Genomic DNA, 23,963 nt, shown 5'->3' on the forward strand with positions numbered 1-23,963 from the left:
GACGGATTTGGCACAATGTGCACATGTGGGGTGTGGTATGTTGCTAACAAGCTGTTCAAAATGGTTAAGAAGTATGGAGAAACTTGCTCTGAGACTTAGAGGATTTACCGAAAACTCGACAAAGGAAGGTCCCAGTGGATCGAAATAAGGGGTTATAATCAAAAGGCATCTCAAGAAGGATACTAGAGAAGGTAACTCCGTTGAAAGTTTCGAGAAAATATGGTGTATAATAGTATTCAGTGAACATTGTGCAAAACCTTATGAAGAGCATTCATCAAAAATAAGCAGTAAATCATGATTTTACTTTCACTTGAGTCAATCATTAAATACCGTCATATACAACCCAAGTTCCAAACTTATGAATTTGTTAAAAAATAGAGCTTCCTCCTAAAAATGAACAGTCCTTAATCGATAGTTTCTTTGAGATTATCAATTGATAAAAGGAAGTTGAACTGCAGCAAAACCAACGCCTAGGATGTGATACTACTCACTTACTGTGACATCAATTTACCTCAAGATTTTGTTTACTAAATTTATTTAACATATAATCTTTAAAATAATAAAAAACACGTGTGTAAATTCCAATGTATATAATACATACAAGAAGATACAAATGGGATTAAATCGAACAATTTTTGCATAGTTCTCACCGCAGGCATCTGGAAAATGATATTCATTCCGGCGTTAAGCAAACGAAAACTTGAATGCAGTACACGTGTGCCAGCCGATTGCAGTGCATAAATAACAATAATTTTCTATCGTATACCTGTCGAGAATCCGATACGAGTGCAACAACGTAACAAAATCGCGTCGCCGCGTCGTTGAGGGTCTTACAGAGCAAGCAGGAATTTTTTAATTACCTCGCACGGCTTCAACCGTAGGTACCTAGGTCTCTCGTATCCGATAACAATGCAAAAATTTTCAACGAAAATAAAGTTTTCATAACAAATGGCTCATTAGAATTTTATCAGAGGCATAACAATACGGATTTTAGTTTTCCATTCGCTAACAGAACATAACATGAAAACAACCTGCCTACTATCAAGGAGGGGGCCTTTGCTGATTATCGATTAACATTTTCTTTTTAGGAAATCTCATGTTTTGTTTGCACCAAGCGGAAAGAAAGGTTAGTTTAGCTAATAAAACAGATAGGTAATGTTAGTTAGTAAGGGAAGGGTAAAGATGAGAATTAATTTTGTGTGAATTGATGAGTTAAATCTACGTTTTATTACCCAGTATATCGATTAGCTAAACCATGAACAATCGATTTTTGTTTGGAACCCAGCACCCAGAGCTTACCAACTAAATTACTATGTTTGTTTTGGTTAGAAAGTAACAGTGGCAATAATTTCATAACAAAGGTTTATGTACATGTGGTTTAGTTTTTTTTACTTTTTTATAGACACAGGTTAGATGTAGCGTTAGTTGGATCTGTACAGAATTGGGTTAAAAATAACAGATTCATATTATGTGAGAAAACCGTACTTGGAAACAGAAAGCTACCGGTGCTGTTTCGGGGAAAACTCACTACGATAGGATAGTTTATGATTATTTACAATGACCAAGAACTGCTCCGAAGCGTGTTGAATTTAGAATTGTTTGGCCAAATTTTAATTTGATGTTTTGACTTTAAAGGCACACACAGTGATTATATAGATTTTTTTTTTTTGAATTTGTACCATAATCAGTTTTCGAAAATCGAAAGGTGCACGGAAGCTGGAAGATGTGCAGTACTAGTAACGCTAAATGTGAATATTTTGTAAAATATACTTTTGCTCGAATTTGGCGTTTCAATTGAATCAACTTCGGGTGGAATTTGGTTTTAGCACAGATTCGTTGCTTTGCTTCTTGCTGGCTGTCTTGCACATATTGCTTCGGCGTCCATTTTTTCCAATTTAGTTTTTCGTTAGAACACACGCACACAGGTTGAGTGGTAGCTGATGTAGATTTTAGTTTTTTTACATTAGATAACTTATGGTGCTATCGATTACTACATATGTGGGAGATGGGCTAGCCTGCGACTATATGTACTGTACGTCGTTAGTCACTTGGCCTACTTTGTTAGTGTTCATCTAGAAATGAATGGGACAAGAAAAATCGGGAGTAAAAGTTAGAGGTTAGTAAATGTCGGAGTTAGCTGGATAGGGATAAATTTGGTCATACGAAACAACGAGATTGAGATTTTGAGCTTTAAAAATCATAAGAACCGGATTCCTCGTCACCTTTTCTTACTTTGAAGAACAGACGGTAGATCGCACCGGCGATGATGCCCCCAACGATCGGACCGACCCAATATACCTAAAATATAGGGAATATTAACGTTAACCTCAAAATATTGATATTATGGCACAAAAAGCTCTCGCAAAAACATACCCATTGGTCGACCCAGTTACCCATCACAACGGCTGGTCCGAAAGAACGCGCTGGGTTCATGCTCGCGCCAGTATATTTAATCTGAAAATATATTTTTTTTGTGATGTAATTTATTAAGAATTTTGGAAGGCTTTCTTAGCACTTACCGCACTAAGATGGCCAGCGGTAATGGAGAGTCCGATTGCCAGCGGAGCCGATCCCTTGATGTCGGAACGACGATTGTCACAGACGCCATGGACAACGAATACCAAAATGAAGGTGATGAGAGCCTCGATCAGCACTCCTTGACCGGGAGTCAGCCGGGGATCGATTCCGGTAACACCCAGTCCTCCAATGACATCATGGGGAGTTGCAGCCTGCAAGCGGAAAGGAAAAAGTATGCAATTTAGTTTTATACAAATTATCGTTTGAAAATAAAAACGTATTTCTTTTCTTTTAGGTCGGTTCATACATTTAATTATAGACCGCTTATTTAAAACTTAATGAAGTGCCCTTATTAATTCTGGGCGGTACAAAAATGCTCTAATTCAATTTCCTCCATAAATCTAGAAGTCGCGGAACGGCTCTGTTTACTTCCATTTCAGAAACAGTTGACCACTGAACTCGTACGGAATAATAGTTACAGGTAATTATAGTGTGTCACTTTCAACGTACGGTGTCTGAATCGATGTTACTGGTCCTAAATTGTACGTTGTTCGACGTCGATTAACAAGCCGCAGCAATTTTTCTCCAATCGAAGCTGCAGCACGAGGTATGATTTATAGCGTTTGGAAGCTAATGTGCAACTCTGTCATCAACCAAAGCACACGACAGAAGCACTGATTAAGCGCCTAAATGATAGAGATGGATGTCGTTTCCAGATATGGTTTGGGGGGTCTCTAGGACCGTGATGGGGGCTTAGGGCGCTCACACCGTGGGCTCACAAGTTCACATGTTAATGCATAATTGATCGCTAACCAAATAGGATTCTTCTTGTCGAATTAAGTGGCCTAAAACAACTCGGTATCTGTCCTGTAATTATTAGTTCCATTCTCCAAAATTAAAATTCTGAATCAGTATTTTAAGTTGACTCATCAATGGAACCAGACTTACAGACTTAATGTTGTTGTCGACAGTTTCATATACAGGAAATAAAGGAAATAAAGAATTTAATTTCAAGCCTAGCTTCTAACCCAAATTAAAACCAATTGAAACCAAAATGAAGGCTGCCATTTTAAGCTAAATGATGGTGGAAAACTCGAAAGAAAAGTTCCTCGTAAATTTCGAATATTTATCTAATTCAAAAATTTATATCTCCTGAACCAAACAACGTGGAGAAAACAATTTCTTAAAAAAATGAAGTATCTCGACGTAGTCCGTATCCTGCTGTTCTCCAAAAAAGAAGCAAAAAGTCGACTAATTCCACTTAATGGTGAAAGGAACCTTCGTTATATCATAATTATAAGTCTTTTGATATAAAAATCGACAAATTGTCGGAGCTTAATTCAACTGTTTATTAGAGCTTATTAGTTATCATCCATAAGTATTCTAGCGACAAACAGTTTTTAGAAAAAAAGTTGTATTTTAATATACAGAATAAGTTTGTTGAACATTCGGAAGCATTAAAACTAGTGTTATTCAGCAGAATTGAGTGCTTTCTTTAAACAAATCCTACTTTGCAACCAGTAAGAGAAATATAGATACCATATGAAATATAGATACCATATCCTACTTTGCAACCAGTAAGAGAAATATAGATACCATATGCAGCAAAGCTACTCATTTTACCATGTTCTTCAATTTTTTCGAAGGCCCTATATTTTTTGGACACAATTAAAAAACAAAAGTTTATATTACCCTATTAAGTGGTTTCATGGTCTCCCTAATAGCATAAAAGTGGTATATTTTATTAATAAACTGGGGCAGAGACACACTCCTTGAAAAATTACACATTCTTTATGTTACAATAAACTATCACGTCTTTGAGGTTTGATCCCGTTCCAAGTAACACTTATAAATTTTATTACGTTCCTCTAGTGGTTTTCATGATCCATTTCATAAAACCGCCATCTATTGAAAACTGCGTGCCGACCAAGGGGTCCACCATTCAGAAGGTTTTTAAAGCCTCTTGAAGACGCAGGCCATAAGCTCAAGTAGTCATTAGACTCTCTAGAAAGCGGTAATAAAACCAATTATGCTTTTCTCTGCTTGACAGATACTGCCATGATCTAATGAAGTTATCCAGCTTTTTACGAGCCATAATTTTCGACATTTCAGTAATACATCGTTCGTCTTGTTTCCGTACGTTCACGGTAAAACCAAAGGAACGTACGGAAAGAAAACGTGCGATGTATTACTGAAACGTCAAATATTATGGCTCGTAAAAAGCTGGATTCGCTACTAAGCTATAAAACATACAGCTTGCTCTGGTAAAAAACTAAAACTAAATCAGTCCACCAGCTTTTAACTGTCCTGTTAACTTGAAAATACATCCGTAAGCTTTTACGATCAGATCATCCTGATCGATTTGGTATGTTGTAACCAAAACAAAATAACCCATAAAATAATTCATAAATTTTCAGCAGTCCTCGTTGGTTTGCAGCATACCCGCATTAAATTTAATCATGCATATTGATATGATAGATGGATAAAATCAACACGCCATCAAAATTTTGCAAATTTAGGAAACTGGTTGTTTTAACAAAATAAATATATTCAAATAGTCTATCTCAATTTCTAGCTAAATCATTTTACTTGCTTCCAGTGACAGAAAAACCGATTGATAATAACTTTTTTTCTACAAAATACTTTGCATTGATGAATTTTTGTTCGCGAGCTAAAACAAAATACTAAAATATAGCAATATAGCTTCGCATAAAAAAATGGTTTTGGTGTTGAATAGGGATGGACGAACGGCTCACGAGCGGTGATTGGTGCGCTATATTGTATTGTCACGCCCCCGCAACCCAATCTACTTTATTTATTTATTTATTTATTTATATATTTATTTATTTATTTATTCAACATCAACAGACAACAATTGGGTCCTAAAGCCCTATGTCGTTTTTAGCTTGAATCGATGAGGTTAGGGTTAGGAATACATATTTTGATATTCAATTTTATATTTTTAGGCTATTGCCGTTAAAAACCTTTTTTTTAATTTTGTAAAATTTTGAACAAAAAATAAACATTTGGGCAACCTTATATAGACAAACTATAGTTGTGCATGGTTGTGTCAAGCGATGTCTAGACAACACGAATTATAAAAAGAAACCATAGTATGTCTTGAAATGTCACGGAAAACTTTTTGTTTACCTTTACGTTCATGTGATCAAGTTTCAAAAAGTCAGTTTTCGGATGCAACACCCGCCATCGAGATGCGACCGTGTTTGGTTAGAAACGCACAGAAATTTTTGGTCAGCCGTTCGCCCTACTGCTGATGCACGTCGGAGTAGCAGAACATACCAATCTGATTGATTATACGGTGTCAGTTTCGACTGGCGTTTTTTTTCATACTGTTCTGCGGGGTCGATTGTACCGAGATTATACTGTTGGCCATCAGTTTGACATCGTTTAGTCGTTCTTAGCGCAAACTAGATTTGGACAAAGTCTAGCACCGTGAATCGATGGATTAGAATACATTGCCCGAATCAAAACTTTTATCCGATAACTAGTACAAATTTGATGTTCCACTTCCTCACGACCAGCAAAACGCAGACAAGCACAAGAGACAACTGCGAAGCTGTAACTGTCAAAACGATCAACTGCTCTAATGTTAAACCAGAGTTGCCAGTGACAAAAAGTTATCATTGTTGCCAGAAACGTGTTATTTTCGTTATGTCAAGGAAGATCTCTAATGTCAAGGGAGAATAAATTACAATATTTTTGTTTTTTAATTTTTTAATGCTCTGCATCTTTTTAAAAAAGAAAAAACTATACTCTGGTAGTTATAATGGGAAGCTTTATCGTTCCTTCTAAAAAAATCATCTTTTTATCACAAATTTTAGGACCCGATTGTCCCAATGATGGTTTCTTAAACTATTACTGATCACTATTACTATACACAGATTTTCTTAAACGTCATTGATAGAGAAAAACACAGAAAAGTTTCGGCGGTTAGTTTCACGTGACAGATTAAAATCAAAGATAGCGGCAACTCTATTGAAGACTCGCTGTACTCCGGTCATAGCACTGTTTTGTCCATAATTGGTGCGTTCAAATGGTAGTCGCAGCATTGCGCCATTAACAGTTTTATTATGATTTTATAGCTAACTATAAGTGTTTTTTTTTTGTTGTTAGATTATAGTCACTTTAACAGCTTGGATCATTTATGACTTCTGCGGTGCTGGAATTTTAACTCAAGCGAATGCTAACCACTACACCGGTACTGGCCCCGTTTAACTGTGTATTTTGACTCGTATTCTCTTGATATTGCGTAATACTATAATAAAATTAGAGATAATGTTTAATACCACAATAAAACCTTTATAAAGTCCAAGTAAAATCGAGTGACTTTAGATTTGATTCTGAGCATAACAATCAAATGATTCTTATTGGTAGAGTTTTCATCAATTTCATCAAATTATTATTGAATAACTTTTGACCGGTAAGACCATTACTTATTAAACTTATCAGATATAAATTTAGAGCATTAAGGTTTCTCGTTTGATACTAAAAATATTGATACTAAAAATCCGGTTAAAAGTGTTATGAATTATTGTAAATTTTAATGTGCTTTAAAAAATCTTATATATAAGATTGGTCATAACTTTCAAATTAAAATTCAAATAGAAATGTGATTCAACAGTGATCTATGAGGCTATATTACCTATCAAATAAGGCTTGTTCGCGACAAAATTTGGACACCCCTAAACACACACAGCTTCGGAAATACATTAACAATGAGTGAAATATTTTGCAGAGTGGTAGGCGTATGTCTGTTCTTTCTGAAAATATAACACTTGTTTATATTACAAGCGCTTAGCGTAAAATGGCGTCGAAAGAAGAGCAGGTTCGAAAAGGAATTGTGTGCGGTCGCAATGAAAATCCGGATCTCTCGTTAAGAAAACTTTCCAAAAAATTTGGATTTCCTCCAAGCATTGTTCACAGTGTTTTAAAATCGTTCGATACACGCTTGACAACAGCTAGGAAGAAGAGAAGTGAAACAAAAACGGATCAGAGGAACCACCACAAGGATGCGAAGGCAAAACAAATATTACGGAGGAGACCAAATCTTTCTGTACGTACCACTGCTTGTAAAATAAAAATGTCGCCAACATTCGTGCACACTTCTAAACAACGACAAGGCATGAAGTCTTTCAAGGTGAGAGCTGTGCCAAACCGTAATTATAACCAAAATACGACGACCAAAACACGTGCTTGTAAGCTTTATCGCGAATATTTAACGAAGTTTCCATGCGTTATAATGGACGATGAAACGTATGTCCTAGAAGACTTTAAACAGCTTCCTAGTATGTCTTTTTACACTGCCATGAAACGGAATGGCGTTGCAGAGCATTTATGGACAAAGAAGAAAGCCAAGTTCCCCAAAAAATATTTAATATCGCAGGCCATATGCAGCTGTGGTCGAGCAAGCAAAAGTTACGGGAACGATTAGCAAGGAAATATGCCGTGAAGAATGCCTGCAGAAACGATTGTTATCGTTCCTACACAGCCTTGATGTACACTAGCTGTTTTGGCCTGATTTGGCATCCTGTCACTACGCCAAGGATGTTTTGGAATGGTATGATGCTAATGGAGTCCATATTGTACCGAAGGAGACGAATCAACCTAACTGTCCAGAGTTACGCCCCATCGAGCGGTATTGGGCTTTGGTGCAGAGAGAGCTGTCCCAGCACAAACAACAAGCAACAACTATAGATAAATTTCGAAAATCTTGTACAAACGCAGCTAAATTGGTTGCCAACAAGTGTGCACTGACCCTCATGGCAAAGGTAAACTCCAAAGTTCGCCAATTTTTCATGCAGACCAAATAAGTAATGTTAATTTGTTTGATAATTATTAACGATACACACATGAATGATATAAAATTGTTTCATGGATTAAACTTCTAGCAAATTTGTTTTATTGCAAAATTGAGGTGTCCAGATTTTGTCGCGAACAAGTCTTAATATTAGTGACGCATGAATAGGATTGACATGCTTGAGAAACGTTCGATTAATTTATCTCTTAAAAAACACATTTTTAAGCATAACTTTTGAACCGCTCGATTGTCTTCAGTAAAATTCTCCCTTAATTTTTCCGGTAGCAATAGCTTTTAATTGATACTAAAATGGTTGAAATCCATTCAGCGGTTCCGGAGAAAATCGGGTCACGTAACTTTCACATTTTTTTTATAGAGACTTTGCCTCATTTGGCACTCGCCTCTGTGCTTTCACATTATTGCCTATAGCTCTACGAAAGGTCGAAGTAATCCAATAATGATCTACAAAGGGGATAACACCTTTTAAATAAGCGTAATAGCGAACGAATCGATTCAGCCATCGTTGAGAAACAGACGACTAAAGGAAAAAAAATGAGACAGTAGGAGAAAAAATGGGAAGGAGTACGAAGGAAAACGTGACAAAAACTGGATAAACGGGATAAGAAAAGAAGAGAAAAGGAACAGAGAAAGAGGCAACAGCGGGCAGAAAAAGGAAAGATGACAGAGAAAACGAGATAAGAAAGGAAATACAGAACAGAAAACAAGAGAAATCAAAAAGAAAAAGAAAATTAACGAGAGAGAAAAATGAAAACATATAGTCGATACGACGAAAACGGGAAAAAGAGGTCAAACGGGATATAAAAGAAGAAAGATCGGACAAAAAACGGAAAAATGGAACAAAGAAGACAATAAAACAGGAAAAATGAAAAAGAGAAAAACGAATGAACGAAAGAATAAAAGATGAAAAACGGGAGATAATAAAGGAAAATCGGACAAGATAGGGGTAAAAGGAAGCCAAAACAGAACAAACAAAGACTAAATACAGGAAGCAAAGAAGATAAAAAGAGCTAGAAAAAGACGAAAACTGGAATCGAAAGAAAGAAAGTGAAGAGTAAAAACGGAAAATGGGAAAGAAAATAACAAAAAACGAGTGAAAAACAAGGAAAAACAGCTGAAAATAAGGAAAAAGTGGGATAGGAAACGATGAAAAACGGTACAATCAAACAAGAAACACCGGACTTAAAAAGGAAAACGAGAGAAAAAGAGGAAAAACGAAAGGTCGTGATGTCGTGAATGCTGCATTTTTTGCATTTTTTTGCTGTCGTTATAGCAACCGTATTTTATCGGGACATTGCAGAATTGTATTTGACATAGAAAGCGTATCGACAACATCGAATAAAATTCCATTATTCTATTTTCTACACCAAATATAAATAGGAATTATGTATCTTATTTATCTTCGGTGGAGCGAAAGATGATTCCTACACATGCAACGGGCCGGAATCATTTTTTTCCATGTTGGGTATTTTTATCACTGCGACCATTTGTTTGATCTATTGTGATATATCCCCCATTTTACTATAGCTATGTTGTCAAGATGACGCACCACTATTAGAAGCGACCGTCATTATTTGACTAATAGCATTTGTCCAGTCCGGTGATACATTTCGGATAAAGTGCACTACCGTACTGGGAATTGTTCTCCAAATATCAAAGGGCTCTAACAGCCCTCTGTCGAAGAACCTTAAACTTTTATTAAAAATTGCCGGACATCGGCATAACAGGTGTTCCGAGTCTTCTTTTTCTATGCCACATAAGTGACATCATCTTGAAGTTTTCCCATAAGCTTCAGATGATAGCGGCTCGGACAATATCCTGTTATTGGACCAGCATAGATGCTTAGATCTTTCTTTGAAAGTTCCAGTATTTTGCGAGTCATAGAAATGTTTGGAGAGATAAACCGTTTCGACTGCCTAGCATTGAAAGTGTTATTCCAATTTGATTCCACTTTCGTACACTCCCATGCCTTCAGCTCCATTTTTAAGGCATAAGCAGGTAGGCCGCAAAAGGGCTCAGGTCCTATAAATTGATGAGAAGATCCGAGTCTTGCAAGCGCATCAGCCCTCTCATTTCCATCAATTCCACAGTGACCTGGGACCCAATATAAGTTGACTTGGTTACGGCAAGACAATTTTTGGAGTGATTGAATACATTCCCAGACGTGTTTTGATGTGCATGTCGCCGACTTTAAAGCATTTAGAGCTGCTTGACTATCGGACATGATGCATATATTTGAATGTCTATAGTTTCTGTGCAAGCACACAGTAGAACACTCTAGAATTGCTTGAATTTCAGCTTGGAATACAGTTGGCCATCTACCCATAGAAATTGACATGACTATGCCTGGACCTGTTACTCCTGTTTCCACTTGGTTGTCCATTTTTGAACCATCTGTGTAAAAAGCAGTCGAGTCTTGGCGAAGATCGGGACCACCGTCTTCCCAGGAATCACGCCTAGGCTCAAATACACGAAAAATTCGGTCAAAGTTGTATTTTTTCGCCATCCAGTCTTCATTATTGATTACCAGAGGATTAATACTAATAGTCTTTAGAATACTGAGATGACCTGTAAGATCACCATCGAAGAGGTTCATAGACCTTTTGATTCTCGGAGCATTCCTTTCAGCTTCTAATTGTATGAACTGATGCAGTGGAAGCATATCATGTAAAGCATCCAGTGCCTTCGACGGTGTACTTTTCATTGCACCTGTTATTGAGAGAGTGGCTAGCCTTTGAAGTCTTTCTAGCTTTTTCTGAGTAGCTTTCCCTTTTGTTTTTGGCCACCAGACCAACGAAGCATAGGTATCCCTGGGTTTCACAATAGCCGAATAGATCCACTGGATCATCTTCGGTTTCAGTCCCCATTGCTTACCAAAAGTTCTTTTACATATCCATAGAGCATTTGTAGCTTTGTTTACAGCTTGCTCTAGATGTGTATTCCAATTGAGTTGTCTGTCAAGAAATACTCCAAGGTATTTGACAGTGTCCGAAAGTTTCAAGAGTGTTCCTTTCAAACTTATATTACTCAATGTAACTTGTTTCCTTCTCGTAAATTGTATGATAGTAATTTTATTGGTATTAATGTTGAGGCCCTGCCTATCACACCATGATGAAATAAAATTCAAAGCAATTTGCATTCGGTCAGCGATGATAGCATCAAATTTCCCACGAACAATTACGACTATATCATCTGCGAAGCCAATTATTTCGAAGCCTAAGGCTGTCAACTGTTGAAGAAGATCATCAACTATTAAAGACCACAATAGAGGTGATATTACGCCTCCTTGTGGGCACCCTTTCATTGCTCTAACGCTATTGGATGTACTTCCAAGTTTTGCTGCTATATCTCGTTTTGATAACATTTCGCCAATCCAGTGGATAACGCCGAAATCATGGTCCCCTTCGTCACATTTTTCGCTTCATTGGTTATTCACATTTCAATATTTAATATTATGGGTCGGAATTTGCGTTCCCTTCACTGAAACATTTCCAAAGAGATATTTTTTCTGTACATTTATTAAATTGAAAAATTAAAAAATTAAAAATAAGGCCATTGCAAATCACTTTAAAAGTTTTTGTCGCCCCTCCCCCTTCCCCTTAGAAATTGGCTTGAAAAATCGGGGGGCAAAAAATAATTTGTAGGATATGAGTTAATTTTTTTCATAAAATCAATTGTATGTGGGCTATACAGCCTGAAAAGCTTGAAAAATGAGTGTACGAGTAGAGTTAACGCTTCTAGCATGAAATAGAAATGGAAATTCAAACAGCGGAATTTCCGAAAATCGGCCCAAATTTTTTTTTTCATTTTTGTCTTTTTTTTTGTAGATTTTTGCATGGAAATTAACAACGTATATACTAAAAGCAAGAATAGATTTGGTTTTCACGTTTACACTTAAAATAAAAATGCCTGAAATCCATATTTTTTGCTCGATTAAAAAATTCTCTTTGTTTTTTTTTGACCCCCTTCCCCTTCAGTGGCCCAACACCGGAGGGACAAAAACTTTTAAAATATTTGTAATGGCCTAATTACAAAAGAGATCTACAAGAATTTTAATATCCAAGCTTCTTGTTGTTTATGCCAATTATCGCCAATGTAGGATTCTTCAGTGCTTCATGGTAATCCTTTCACCTTTTTTGAATTTTTCAACTAGTTATTTTAACACCTTTTCTAAATGGTATTTTTCCTGGATTGCTGAGAATTTATTGGGCCATTATGAATATTTTATCAAGTTTTAGTCCTTTCGGCAGTGTACAATATTTTATGAAAATCTGAGACTTTTCGGTCCAAAACTGTACGATAATTTTGAAAAATTTACAACCAAGTAGATAAAACACTGATTCGCAACACCCAATACAAAGCCAATTTCAACGTTTAAGACTTATTGCGAAATGAATGGCTACACAATGCGTATAAATATCCGTTTCCCATTTGGGATCTCCATAAAAATGTTTCACGTAAACACATTATTTATTCCGATCGTTTTCGTAGATCTCGATCATTCAAAACGCCTTCCATTTATTAATCTTATCTTACTATTACGATGTGCATCTGATAGCTATCGGTATTAGGAGCGGCGTTCTCTTTAATACAAATGCTCGGACAGAGTGTACTAAAATTTATTGCAATGAAGTACAATTCTGTAATTACCCGGTGTCGGTGAACACATTAACTATTCGCGAACGGTATAGTTACGGACGTGATTTTATGCGATCTGCATAAACACAAACGGTTCGTACGTACGTACGATAAGGAAGGATCTATTCGGCTGTGAGGAAATGGTTTCGAACAATATGTGCAGTACGTGATCATAAACAGTGTTCCATAGCTGAAAGAATGCGCGCTAACGATGTTAGATCACTTTTGCGTAGTTGAATAGTCTAATCGTAAAGAAATATCGTTGATTCATAAAAAATCAAACTAAAAAGGATTGTTTGAACAATGAACACGATTGTAAGTCTTAGTTATCAAATGCATAAACAATGGTATAAACCTTTCAGGTATTATTAAAAAAATTTACGTTCCCTGTCGAATAGCTGAATAGCTAAACCACATCAACAAAGACAAAAATGCGTTCATTCACGATACTGGACGGGTACTTGTTTGCAAGATAGAGTTTGTTTGTATCGCTCGTACTCCAACAAAAAAAGTCAAAGGTTTTTGTCCTCAACCACTCAGGAATGAGTACCATAAATTGTTTACCTTAAGTTATTTCAATGCAAAAGCCAAACCTCTACAGTTGAATTAAGCCAACCTATCGCAAATGAAACACGCTCACTAAAAAACCTTTCACCAACGGAATAATACCACTAGGCATGTATTGTTATCTCCATCAGAACTAGCCTACATATCAAACCGAATGTCAACAGTCATCCTTGACTCGCAAAATCTTTTATCTGCAAACGTTGTTAGAAATCAACTGTCACACAAATGTTCAGTTATATTTCCTCTATGTACAATGAGTGTAGCATGAAAAATAAAACGCAGATAGGTATCACATGTACCTACGTACCTATGCTCTGTGCATAACTGTGCCGAGTCATGGGCCCTTTTGTTTAGGATTCACCTGTTGACGACAATCGAAGATACCTTCTCACCCCCCTCCAGCTCTTGATCGTTACTGTCGGTAAACTACTGAATTATCAACAAGTTTCAATGGATTCATCAAAATGTGCGAAGGGTGTCTCGCTTTTTCGAACGAACTTCAGAACTTCGTTACCGTTCACTTTGAATAGTTTCAAACCTTCGAGCTACCCCGATTAGCGGACAGTCGAACGAGGCTGTCAGATTCCTGAATAATAGTAACAAATCCCGTGTATCATGCAAACTATTTCGTAGACCTGGTTGGTGCCATTCTCCGTGTTAGGAGCTACAGCCTACAATTGCGAATCATTCGCAACGGAGCTTTTACACGCCAATGTGCATCACGCTGAAAGCGTGTTTATTTTTTACTTTTGTGATGTGCATGACAATCACATCTGTACCCACCGAACATTAATAGTACATTTCCCGACCGTGTAAACTGTACTGGACGACATGGGCGAATGGTGGTAAATATGGTGGTGATATATCGTTGAGAGCACGCTAATGGATACCCGTGATTCTATTGATGGACGGAATGATTGCGCTTGAAGAACAGCAGTGAACTGCTATGCTTTATGTATTAATTTTAGATGGACTAACCTTTCATCGGCGTGCAACCTTGTTGCAGTAGCATTTATTCGTAAGCCAACCGCACTTATTCAAAAAAAAAGCAGCGATTGCTTAGCCAAAGTTTACACGAGAGAAGAATGAAACCAAAAACAATCTGCACATCCCAAGAACCAACCATACTTAGAAATATTCCAATTTAATAAATACTGATCGATTAAGAATCCAGTAAGGACGATGTCAAGTAGACGCAAGCGAAAACTATTATTGGAAGTCGACAATGACGATTAAAGTGGTTGCAAATTGCTGCCTTGTGGAACACCGAAGAAACTATCTAAACTAAAGCATTACCAAATTTAACCACAAGCCAATAAGCATTTTAGTGACCTTAAATGCTACAGAGATATACTTTTACCGAAATATATGGCTACTTTACTGCTGCTGACTCTCACCTTCGCTAAGTCTATATTCTTGGCCTAATATAAGAATTTTCAGTTTGCCTGAATCTTCATTTCTCGCATTAAGCATTTATTCTTCCCCAACAGAAAAGTAAAAAAGCCGACTGCTATACGTCGTTGAAAAGAAAAGAAAAAAGCGATTATTAAAACATATTATTGAAATTACGCAACTGACTTTATTTCTAAAATTCGTCGTACCGTTTTAAAATCCGTCCATCAAAATTTTTCATCGTCTGAACTAAAAATCACAACAATGTTTACGAAGCTAACGCGCATGTATTTGTGTAGAACGGCATGACAAATGTTATTCTGCAAAATTTCTGCTGGTCATGCAAGTTTTCCTGGCTGTAGAATAACGGCGTAGAATAATGCCTTGCGTAAGTTATTTTCATTTATGAATGACGGAAATTAAAACGATTAGTCGACAAGGTCTTTTTTAGTCGCACGAAAAAACGTAGAAAATTTGGCTGGTAGAACTTCTTTAATGATAAAAAGCATTTAAATAGATCTCAGCGCACTTTGATTGATCGCGTATGATAGACAACAAACTAAAATATTAGGGAATAAGTTATTATTTTCCGAAAAACTAGTTTTGCATTGTGTGTCATAAAAATGCTGATATTTTTAATAATTTGTGTTGGATAGGACGGGAATAGGCAATTACGACGAAGCACCAACATGCCCTATATAGCTAAACCTCTCACGGGTAACGGTCCAAACACTCTGTAACGCAGTCCAAGCGAGAAATTTTGACCCAATATGATGGGAAACGTTCGTAAAAGAACAAAAGTGATCAAAAATGAACTTGAATTGACGAAATTATGAAAAAGTTGGCCATACCACTGCCAAAAATTTTATGAAAGCAAAAGTGCAAGCATTTGGCATGGAAGAAGAGCTTCAATAAAACAATGATGTCAAGATGCACCTAACCATAATACTTAGTAATAGAGTAGGGCGGGGCATAAGTGCGATGTTTGAAGTTGTCATCAATTTTCATGAGATATAAAGAAGGACAACAACATAATATATGTTATAGTGATGCAGTAACTCAATGTCTTCACATTCAACTATAAATCATCTGCGATAATAGTATTTTGCAAAATAAATTCTTCTTTCTTCTGATCAAGTGCTGATTCGCACTTTTACCCCACTAGCGGGGCAAAAGTGCGAATACCGCGGGGCAAAAGTTCGAAGCTAGAATCCATTAAATTAGCCCAGTAGTAGGTAACAACACCATATTATCTTCAATCTGCGTTATGTTTCGGTAAGGAATATTCTCAATTTGCACTTTTTCAATTTTGCGCTGGTGTATTGCAGCCTCCGTTAGATCGAAACTTTTCAAAACGTTTTTTTTTTGTTTCATCAGTGGAAACACATTGTTTTCCTTCGGCCAAAATCTGTAGAGCACACAGTTTTCTGCAGATCTTTCATTTCTAGTATCTGTAATATAGTGCCTAAAGCTGTATATAATTAGCTATCCATTTTTGCCTCGCCCATGAATCGTACTTTTGCCCCGTCCGTGAATCGAACTTTTACCCCGCTAGGCGCTTGACGGGGTTAGATTAAATTACGGAAAAGCGAAATATATTTTGTAAATTATTTTTACCGTATTTTTAAAACAGATATGTGACCCAAGTAGCACTTGTAACTAATCATAACAATAAAAAAATACAAAAAGGTTGCACAGCAGTTACATTTAGGATACTTGTAACGAGTTAGGTTACATAAAATTAAAAATAGTTACTTTTTAGTTTTCTAGTGACAAAAATCTCAAAAAGTTACCAGGTAGTTACCAAATGACCAAATTGAAACCTTTTTTTCGAACTGTCAACAACTTGGTCGTCGCAAAACAGTCACCTTTCAATTACGAGTTACCAAATAGTTATCAAGTAACACAAATGAAACCTTTTTCCAAACTGTCATCAACTTGCTGGTCGCAAAACAGTTAATTTTCCGTTACGAGCAGTTACGAAGTCAAAAAAAGTCGGCTAGTAACATTTTCGCAACAATTTGTTCACTGTTCCTTGTAAACACAACGGATTAAGGAAAAACTAGAGCTGAAGAATATTGCTAATGGTAAAGATAAACAATTGGTACACGGGTTGTGAAATGCTCTTGTAAATGCGTTTATTTACTTAATTGATAGTACTTGGAATCTACTCCGCCCAGACATTGGTATTAAGTAAACAAATGATGATTATTCTCAAACGTCAAAACGATCAAGTTACATCGAAACGAAACCGGCAATGAAAATAGGTTACAGTGTAACTTAGAAATGACGATATAAGAAATAAGTGACTACAACAGATTTAATATTGGTTACCGTATAACCGATACCGTAACCAGGTCGAAGGCTAAGGTTACGTACAACTAGAATGTAACTGAAATGTAACCTTCTATAATTAACACTGGTGGTAACTGTTTTATTCAAACTGAAACTATTCTTTGATATTAAATTAACACTTTCTTTTCACAACAATCACTAAAAATACCTTTTCCCGATATCAACAATGTGAACAATGAACAATGGCTGCTTAAAATCATTTCATGCAATATGCCGAAAACGATACAAAACTTCAAGGACGATGGTGTAGTAGTTAGAACCAAAGGCAAAATGGCTATGAATTTTACTGTGATAGAAGTGATAGCGAAAACAACTTGATTTTTAATGGTTTCTAGGTGAATGCTCCACTAATTCATTATTGCTAAGAATAAATTTAAAAAATCAAAAAATTTAAATTTAAATTTTTATATTTGATTTACAAAACATCAATTTTTCAAAGAAGTAAGTAACGAAAAGCTATATTAAATAAGAGCGCGTGAATTTTTCAAAGCTAGAATCATGCATTTCACCATAAATTTGAAACTGCATTAAAATTTGTGTTGAAATAATAATTTATACACTCTTCTATATTCAACAGTTAAATTTACTGCTTGACGTTGACAGCCATAGATTGAAATAATAAACCTGCTACATTTTCGCTATGCAATAAAAGTTACAAGATAACTAATTTGCCACCAATTGAAAGTCAATTTACAGTTTATGTGTAACTTCAATAGTAACCATTTTGTAACTATACATGTTACATATTGGTTATTGAGTAACTGTTAATGCAACCAGATTTAGTTGCATAAGTTGCGCTATTTCGGTTACACAACTGTTATATTTTAGGTTACTGTAACCGAAGTTTTACATTTAAATTTGTCGCATATCAGCCGCTGCGACTCAATTGTGACAACGTGTGCTACTTGGGGAGTGATGTAAAACGCTGCTACAAATTTTCAACAAGTAATATCCTCCTGTTGATATCGTATTTGCCGTATAACAAAAAATTACATCAAAACCGCGCTAAAGTAACATTTGCACATAACTCAGCAACTATGCTTCGTAAGCAACCAAAGTTTACGTTAGATTCAAGCTGTCAAAGTAGTCACCCATCCATGCCAATGTAGAAAATTTACTCGGAATCTGTGCCGATAAATCATTGAATCGCACTTTTACCCGCATCGCACTTTTACCCCTCCTTACTCTATAACATTTGCAAAAAATTTGAAGAGAAACGGCGTTAAGGAAACAAAAATTTACAACGTCTTTTGTGTGCTCAGTTTTTTTCTAATACCGTTTTTATTCCTAAAAAATCACTAAATTATAGATTATCACTAGTTGTTTTTCACGTGCCTTTTCAAGGAATTGTAACTAAAATCTAGACAAAATCACAGAGACAATGGACGAAAATTCACGACAATAATCACGACTAATATATATTTAAGGCGTACTATACATACTAACTTCTACTCTATACTATTCTAACTTCTACAGCAAGAGTGAAAATAGTTCCTATTAAAAGTTCAGTAAAATAAAAAAATAATAGCCAAAAATAAAAGACCATTACTCCAACTAGAGACGCAATTGGCGAATAAAGCCCCACTGAATAACGAGATTTGATTACCAGGAATTACTGGCTTACACTGCATCCCACAAGCAATTTAAGACCTTATCACGATTTAACTGGAAACCTATTGTGGTAGTGGGTTTTTTTATTGTCTAAATAACCCAGACGGTTTCACACCTACTGAACTATACTTCGCTCAGTGGTAGTTTCACGATAAAAATAATGTATCTTTTCATCGTAAAGTGCTTCGGTTAATGATTGGATCAGATTTGAATGTTTCTCCGTACGATCACTTACGAGCTAGTATACTTAATGGTACCAATGAACGATGACGATGCCATCTGATTAACACACCGAGTCGTGAGAAAACTTCTAGCTGTTAATTATTAGAGTAACCCGGAGTCGAATGTGCAGTTCAGTTTCTTTTACAGTACACGTTGGTCAATTAGCGCACCTTCTAGGTACGTTTTATTCTTCACTACCCTTTCACTAGTAGCACATATTCCGTCGGGGCAAAGCAGTCAGTAGCCGTGGTCCTACAAGATGTGTGAGCTCCATCGATCTAATTCGTACCTAAGATTGAGCTGTTAATCTTTGATCAGAGTAGAGCTATTGTTTTACGGGGGAATGCCCTGAAGCTTGCTTCTCAGACAGGTGTCCGAGTACGGTTCGGTACAGATACTAAAACTGAAGCGTTTTCCTCATACCTACTAGAAAGATTTCACGGTGGCCGTCAATCGGCACTACTGTAGCCTGGAGAAAAGTGTTATGAATGTTACAATTAGCACTTACCTTGATTATTGCGGCACCGGCAATGGCTCCCACACATTGCGACACGATGTAGAAGGCACCCTTCAGTATGCTAATGTCGGCCGTTACCATTAATCCGATTGTGACCGCCGGGTTGATGTGGCAACCGCTCACGTGGCCGAACGCCTGCGAGGCGCAGAAAAAGGAGAAGCAAAAATAATCAATTAATATTTTAATTAATTACCAATGTGGTTTGTTTTGATAGGCTTAACAGTTTTGTTTATGCTTATTTGGACTTCTGAGATGATAATTTAACTAATCTGAAGGAAAAAAACAATCCATCAAATCATGGCACAGTGGTTTGACAATCAGCGCAGAAGAAAAATGATCAATGTTCATACATTGACTGCTCTACGTGATATGTAACTCAATTTAAAAGGAGCTCTGTTCAATAATTAAAATTCACTTTCGAGTTATTTGATCATAAATCAACGCATACGCATATCTAGCAGACACCACATGCATATGAATTAATTAGAGTCAATAGTCAATTCGCTTGCAGTGCGCTCCTTGCCGTTCGTTCGTAAGACCAGCCGCTCGTGCTCAGCTATTAATATTTGACTGCGCCCAACTAACTAAGTATTAGACTGTAGGTACGTTTACAGAATGCATTTCTATAATTTTATGGCATGGGTTCTAACTTTTGAATTCCATTGGTTTTTATATTATTACTATGAATTCCAGAAATTCGTTGGATTTCCTTGCCTTTGCAAAATCGTTTGTAAGCAATTTATTTCAAATTTTTACAAAAATTTCAACATCATGCTTTAGAAAAACATAAAGTGTTTTTATAGGATAATGTTATTTCAGAAAATATGAAGTAACCAAACTGGAAATTTGACCACTGGCATGCCCAGGCTGGGGCCTACTGGAGCACGTGCCTCACCTTTACTTTAAAATTTAATATAAAATAAAAGAATTTCTGTTACCAAAAAGTCCGCAGTTTTTAAATTAATCTGCCCCTATGTTTGCCATAAGTAAATTAATTATGTAAAAACAGTTCTAGTTTCCCGTCCAATTTCAAGTCCAGTTATAACTTAAACTTTAAATCTAGTTTCAAGCTTAATTTCTAGTCCAAATACAATTCCAAATTCATGTCCAATTTCAACACTGATTTCAAGTCCAATTTCAATTCATTTAACTTTTATTTTAAGTCCGTTTTTAAGTACCTTTATAAGTCCAGTTTAAAGTCCAATTTAAAACCAATTTACAGGGCAAGTAGTAGTAACTGTCAGAATAACCGAATGTTTCGAGGGTGACGGTATGATGATGTTTCTTCAAAAATCTGATGGTTCCCTTGTTCATTAAATCTGCTGCTAAAATTAACACTAAATATTACATCGATAATGTTTCGAAGAGCCATTTGCTTCGCATCGTCAAAAACACTAGAGGAAAGCACCATATTGCTTCCAACTAGATTCTGCACCGTCTCACCAGGCGAAAGCTACATAGGCTTGGTGTGAGAAAATTTTTCCGGATTTTATTTCTGCGAAAGAGCCTCTTCGCCTGCTTTGAATCCTTTCGATTTCTATGCATGGGGTTACATGCTAGCCAAACTAGGAAGCCCCAAAGAATTGACTGTAGATACTGTCAAGCAACATTTGGAGAAGATTTGGGATAAAATGCTTCAGAATGCGATGCGTGCCAGCTGTAACGATTTTTAACAACGATTGCGACTGTTAATTAAAGCAAAGGATGAAAGATTTGAATTGGACTAATTTAAAACGAATGTTATGGATATTCTTCACATGAAGCACTCAAAATTAAAATTTACGCAAGCGTCTTATTTACGTGACCATTTACTTTACTGACAGTTATTACTACTCACCCTGTATATTCATTTCCAATTTCAAGTCCAATTTTAAGTTAAGTGATGGTCACGTGGATATTTTTTGAAATACAGGGTGCGCGAAGAACTTTTGCAGTAAATTTCAAATAACAATTTCTAATGCTTGCGAAACAATATTCAGAACTATCTGGCAGCACTGAATAGCTTATACTGTCGGATGTCAGATGTAAACAAACAGTGTTGAGTAAACTGAAAGATGTCGAAACAAGAAAATAATCGGTCAAGCGTCGTCGTTTCATTGCGCGCCGGTGCAAGCGCAAAAGAGATAGTTCGGTCGGTAAAAGTGACGGAAAGTATATAAAAACACAAATATGGCTTGCTGAAAATGTTCCAGAGTTTTGGGAGAAAAAATACTCCTAGCAGTCTCGATATCAATCCTTTGCATTATTTTGTGTGGGGTGTCGTCGAGCGGAATACCAATAGAATGCGCCTAACACCACGCTTCCCGAGCAGGAGAAAATTACTGAAGAATACCTGATCCAGATATTTTTTGGGTGAATAACTGCATATCTGAATTTGGTATTGACGAGGTTGATATAAGAGGTAAAATAGCTAAAATAATAGCTAAAAAATGTTCTATAAACACTTAAATAATAACTGGTTTTGCTATTGCAATACCTAAATAATATCAAATGTTTTTGCACACGGGACGTCAATCGAATATCTCAGTTTGGTATTACTATGCTATTCAATACTAAATCTATATCTCATTTTGGCATTTTAAGAAAAAAATGAAATATCTCGTTAAGCTATTCAGATGATATTTAATACTAAATGAATATCTGCTTTTAGTATTATAAGAAGAAATAATTAATATTTCATTTTGTTATTGCTATGGTATTCAATACTAACAGAATTGCTCGTTTTAGTATTTTTACCTAAAATTAAAATACACTGAAATCGCTTTTTACGCAAATTTCAGAATTTACGTGACTTTTCGTGATTTTGAAATTTCCGCGATACTTAACGCGAATTTCGGAATTTCGGAATTTACGCTGTTTTGATTTACGTGGAACGCATCATTCGCGTGAAAAGTGACTTGAGTGTACCTCATTTAGCCGATACTTAGAAAAATAAATAATACCACAGTTATCTTTGTAAATTTACATATTCTTTCCAGCAGTTTTCTGAGTTTCATGTTTATTTAAAAACATCAATCATAGGCATAGAGGCCTGTCCGACCATACAGGACTTCGCCCTATATGATTTACAGTATTAATTAAAATTTTAATCAACCTTAGACGTTCATACGATAATTTTAGAACATTTTAAACGCAAACATCAGATTTAGGTACACAAAATTCCAACTAAGTGGCATTTTTAGTATTTTCGGACAACTTGTTTATTTTTGTCCAGCTTTTTATGGAGAGGATTCATAGTGCGTCGAAGCAGCGCTAGCATCAAACATTAGGCCGTATGAATAAAACAGTTTGCTTTGCTTTTCCCGTGTAAATCTTATGGGAGAGCATGCTCTAACTCTTTTATTCATATGGCCTATTGTTTGTGCGAACGAGAAAAATCGCATTTTGAAATATGCTTACATACTTATATCTTAAATACTTCTTAAATAACGCTATAACATAGTTTTCCGAATACACCATTGTGTGTGAAACCCGTACCTGATATGACGTCACTACAGCTGAGTATTCAAAACCATCTAAAATTTTTTTTAATAAAATATTTTTTCCTCGCTCTAGTGCGCTGCTTTAAGCATTAAATTCACGTAAATTGCGAATTGCGTAAAAATAAATCGCATAAGCGACTTCAACACTTGCCAAACCGCAAGATTGGTTGCCGAAAGTAAAACGCCGTGTGATAATGATACAACAATCCCATCGACTAAACTAACGTCCCGAAAGTAAAGTGAACAGATCTCTGCTCACGCCACAGCCCACAGCACCAATTATTTTCGCACAAATCTTCGGTTTGGTGCAGTGCCTCAGAATTGTACCATGTTGTTTATGGGCTTATTGAAAAAAAAAACAGTATTGAAAAAATCGAGATCCCCAGTTTACCCTGAAAACTCTAAGGGAAATTTTCCGATTTTCTCGGACATCGCTTTTATTTGAAAAATTCATAACTCTTGAATCAAGCATCGTAGAACAAAGATTTTTTTGTAAAGATACAAGAAAATTTTCTTAGCAATCTAGGAAAAATACCAGTTTTCACAAAATTTTCCACGGCAGTGGTAAAGAAAAGTCGAGAAAACCATGTTCTAATTCAAAGAAATTTTTTTAAAATATCGTTTTCTCATTTTCAAATTCATTATTTTTTAGTGAAAAAACTTTACGATAGTGTTTTTTGTTATTCTAAAGCCGGAAAAGGTAATTTTTATATACATTTATTTAACTCAAATAATCATTTCTCAGGAACTAAGAATCGCTGAGAAAATTCTATTTTATGAAAATATTAGTTATATTTCTTAGTTATCCACAAAAAATATTTTCTGG

General features: G+C 36.0%; 1 protein-coding gene across 4 annotated transcripts in view; it reads right to left on the minus strand.

Moving 5' to 3' along the window:
* Nucleotides 1-528: 528 nt before the first annotated feature.
* LOC128741248 (aquaporin AQPAe.a) overlaps nt 529-23,963 on the minus strand; it is a 141,326-nt gene continuing 117,891 nt past the window's right edge. For all 4 annotated transcript variants that reach the window (XM_053836917.1, XM_053836914.1, XM_053836916.1 and 1 more), the window contains exons 4-7: nt 19,647-19,790; nt 2,520-2,729; nt 2,374-2,454; nt 529-2,298 (exon numbers count right to left, since the gene is read on the minus strand). In XM_053836917.1, the coding sequence (XP_053692892.1) occupies nt 2,191-2,298; nt 2,374-2,454; nt 2,520-2,729; nt 19,647-19,790 (543 nt within the window). In that variant the 3' untranslated portion in view covers nt 529-2,190. The remainder of the gene's footprint in view (nt 2,299-2,373; nt 2,455-2,519; nt 2,730-19,646; nt 19,791-23,963) is intronic.

Source organism: Sabethes cyaneus, chromosome 3 (assembly GCF_943734655.1).
Source record: "Sabethes cyaneus chromosome 3, idSabCyanKW18_F2, whole genome shotgun sequence".
NCBI classification, from domain to species: domain Eukaryota; kingdom Metazoa; phylum Arthropoda; class Insecta; order Diptera; family Culicidae; genus Sabethes; species Sabethes cyaneus.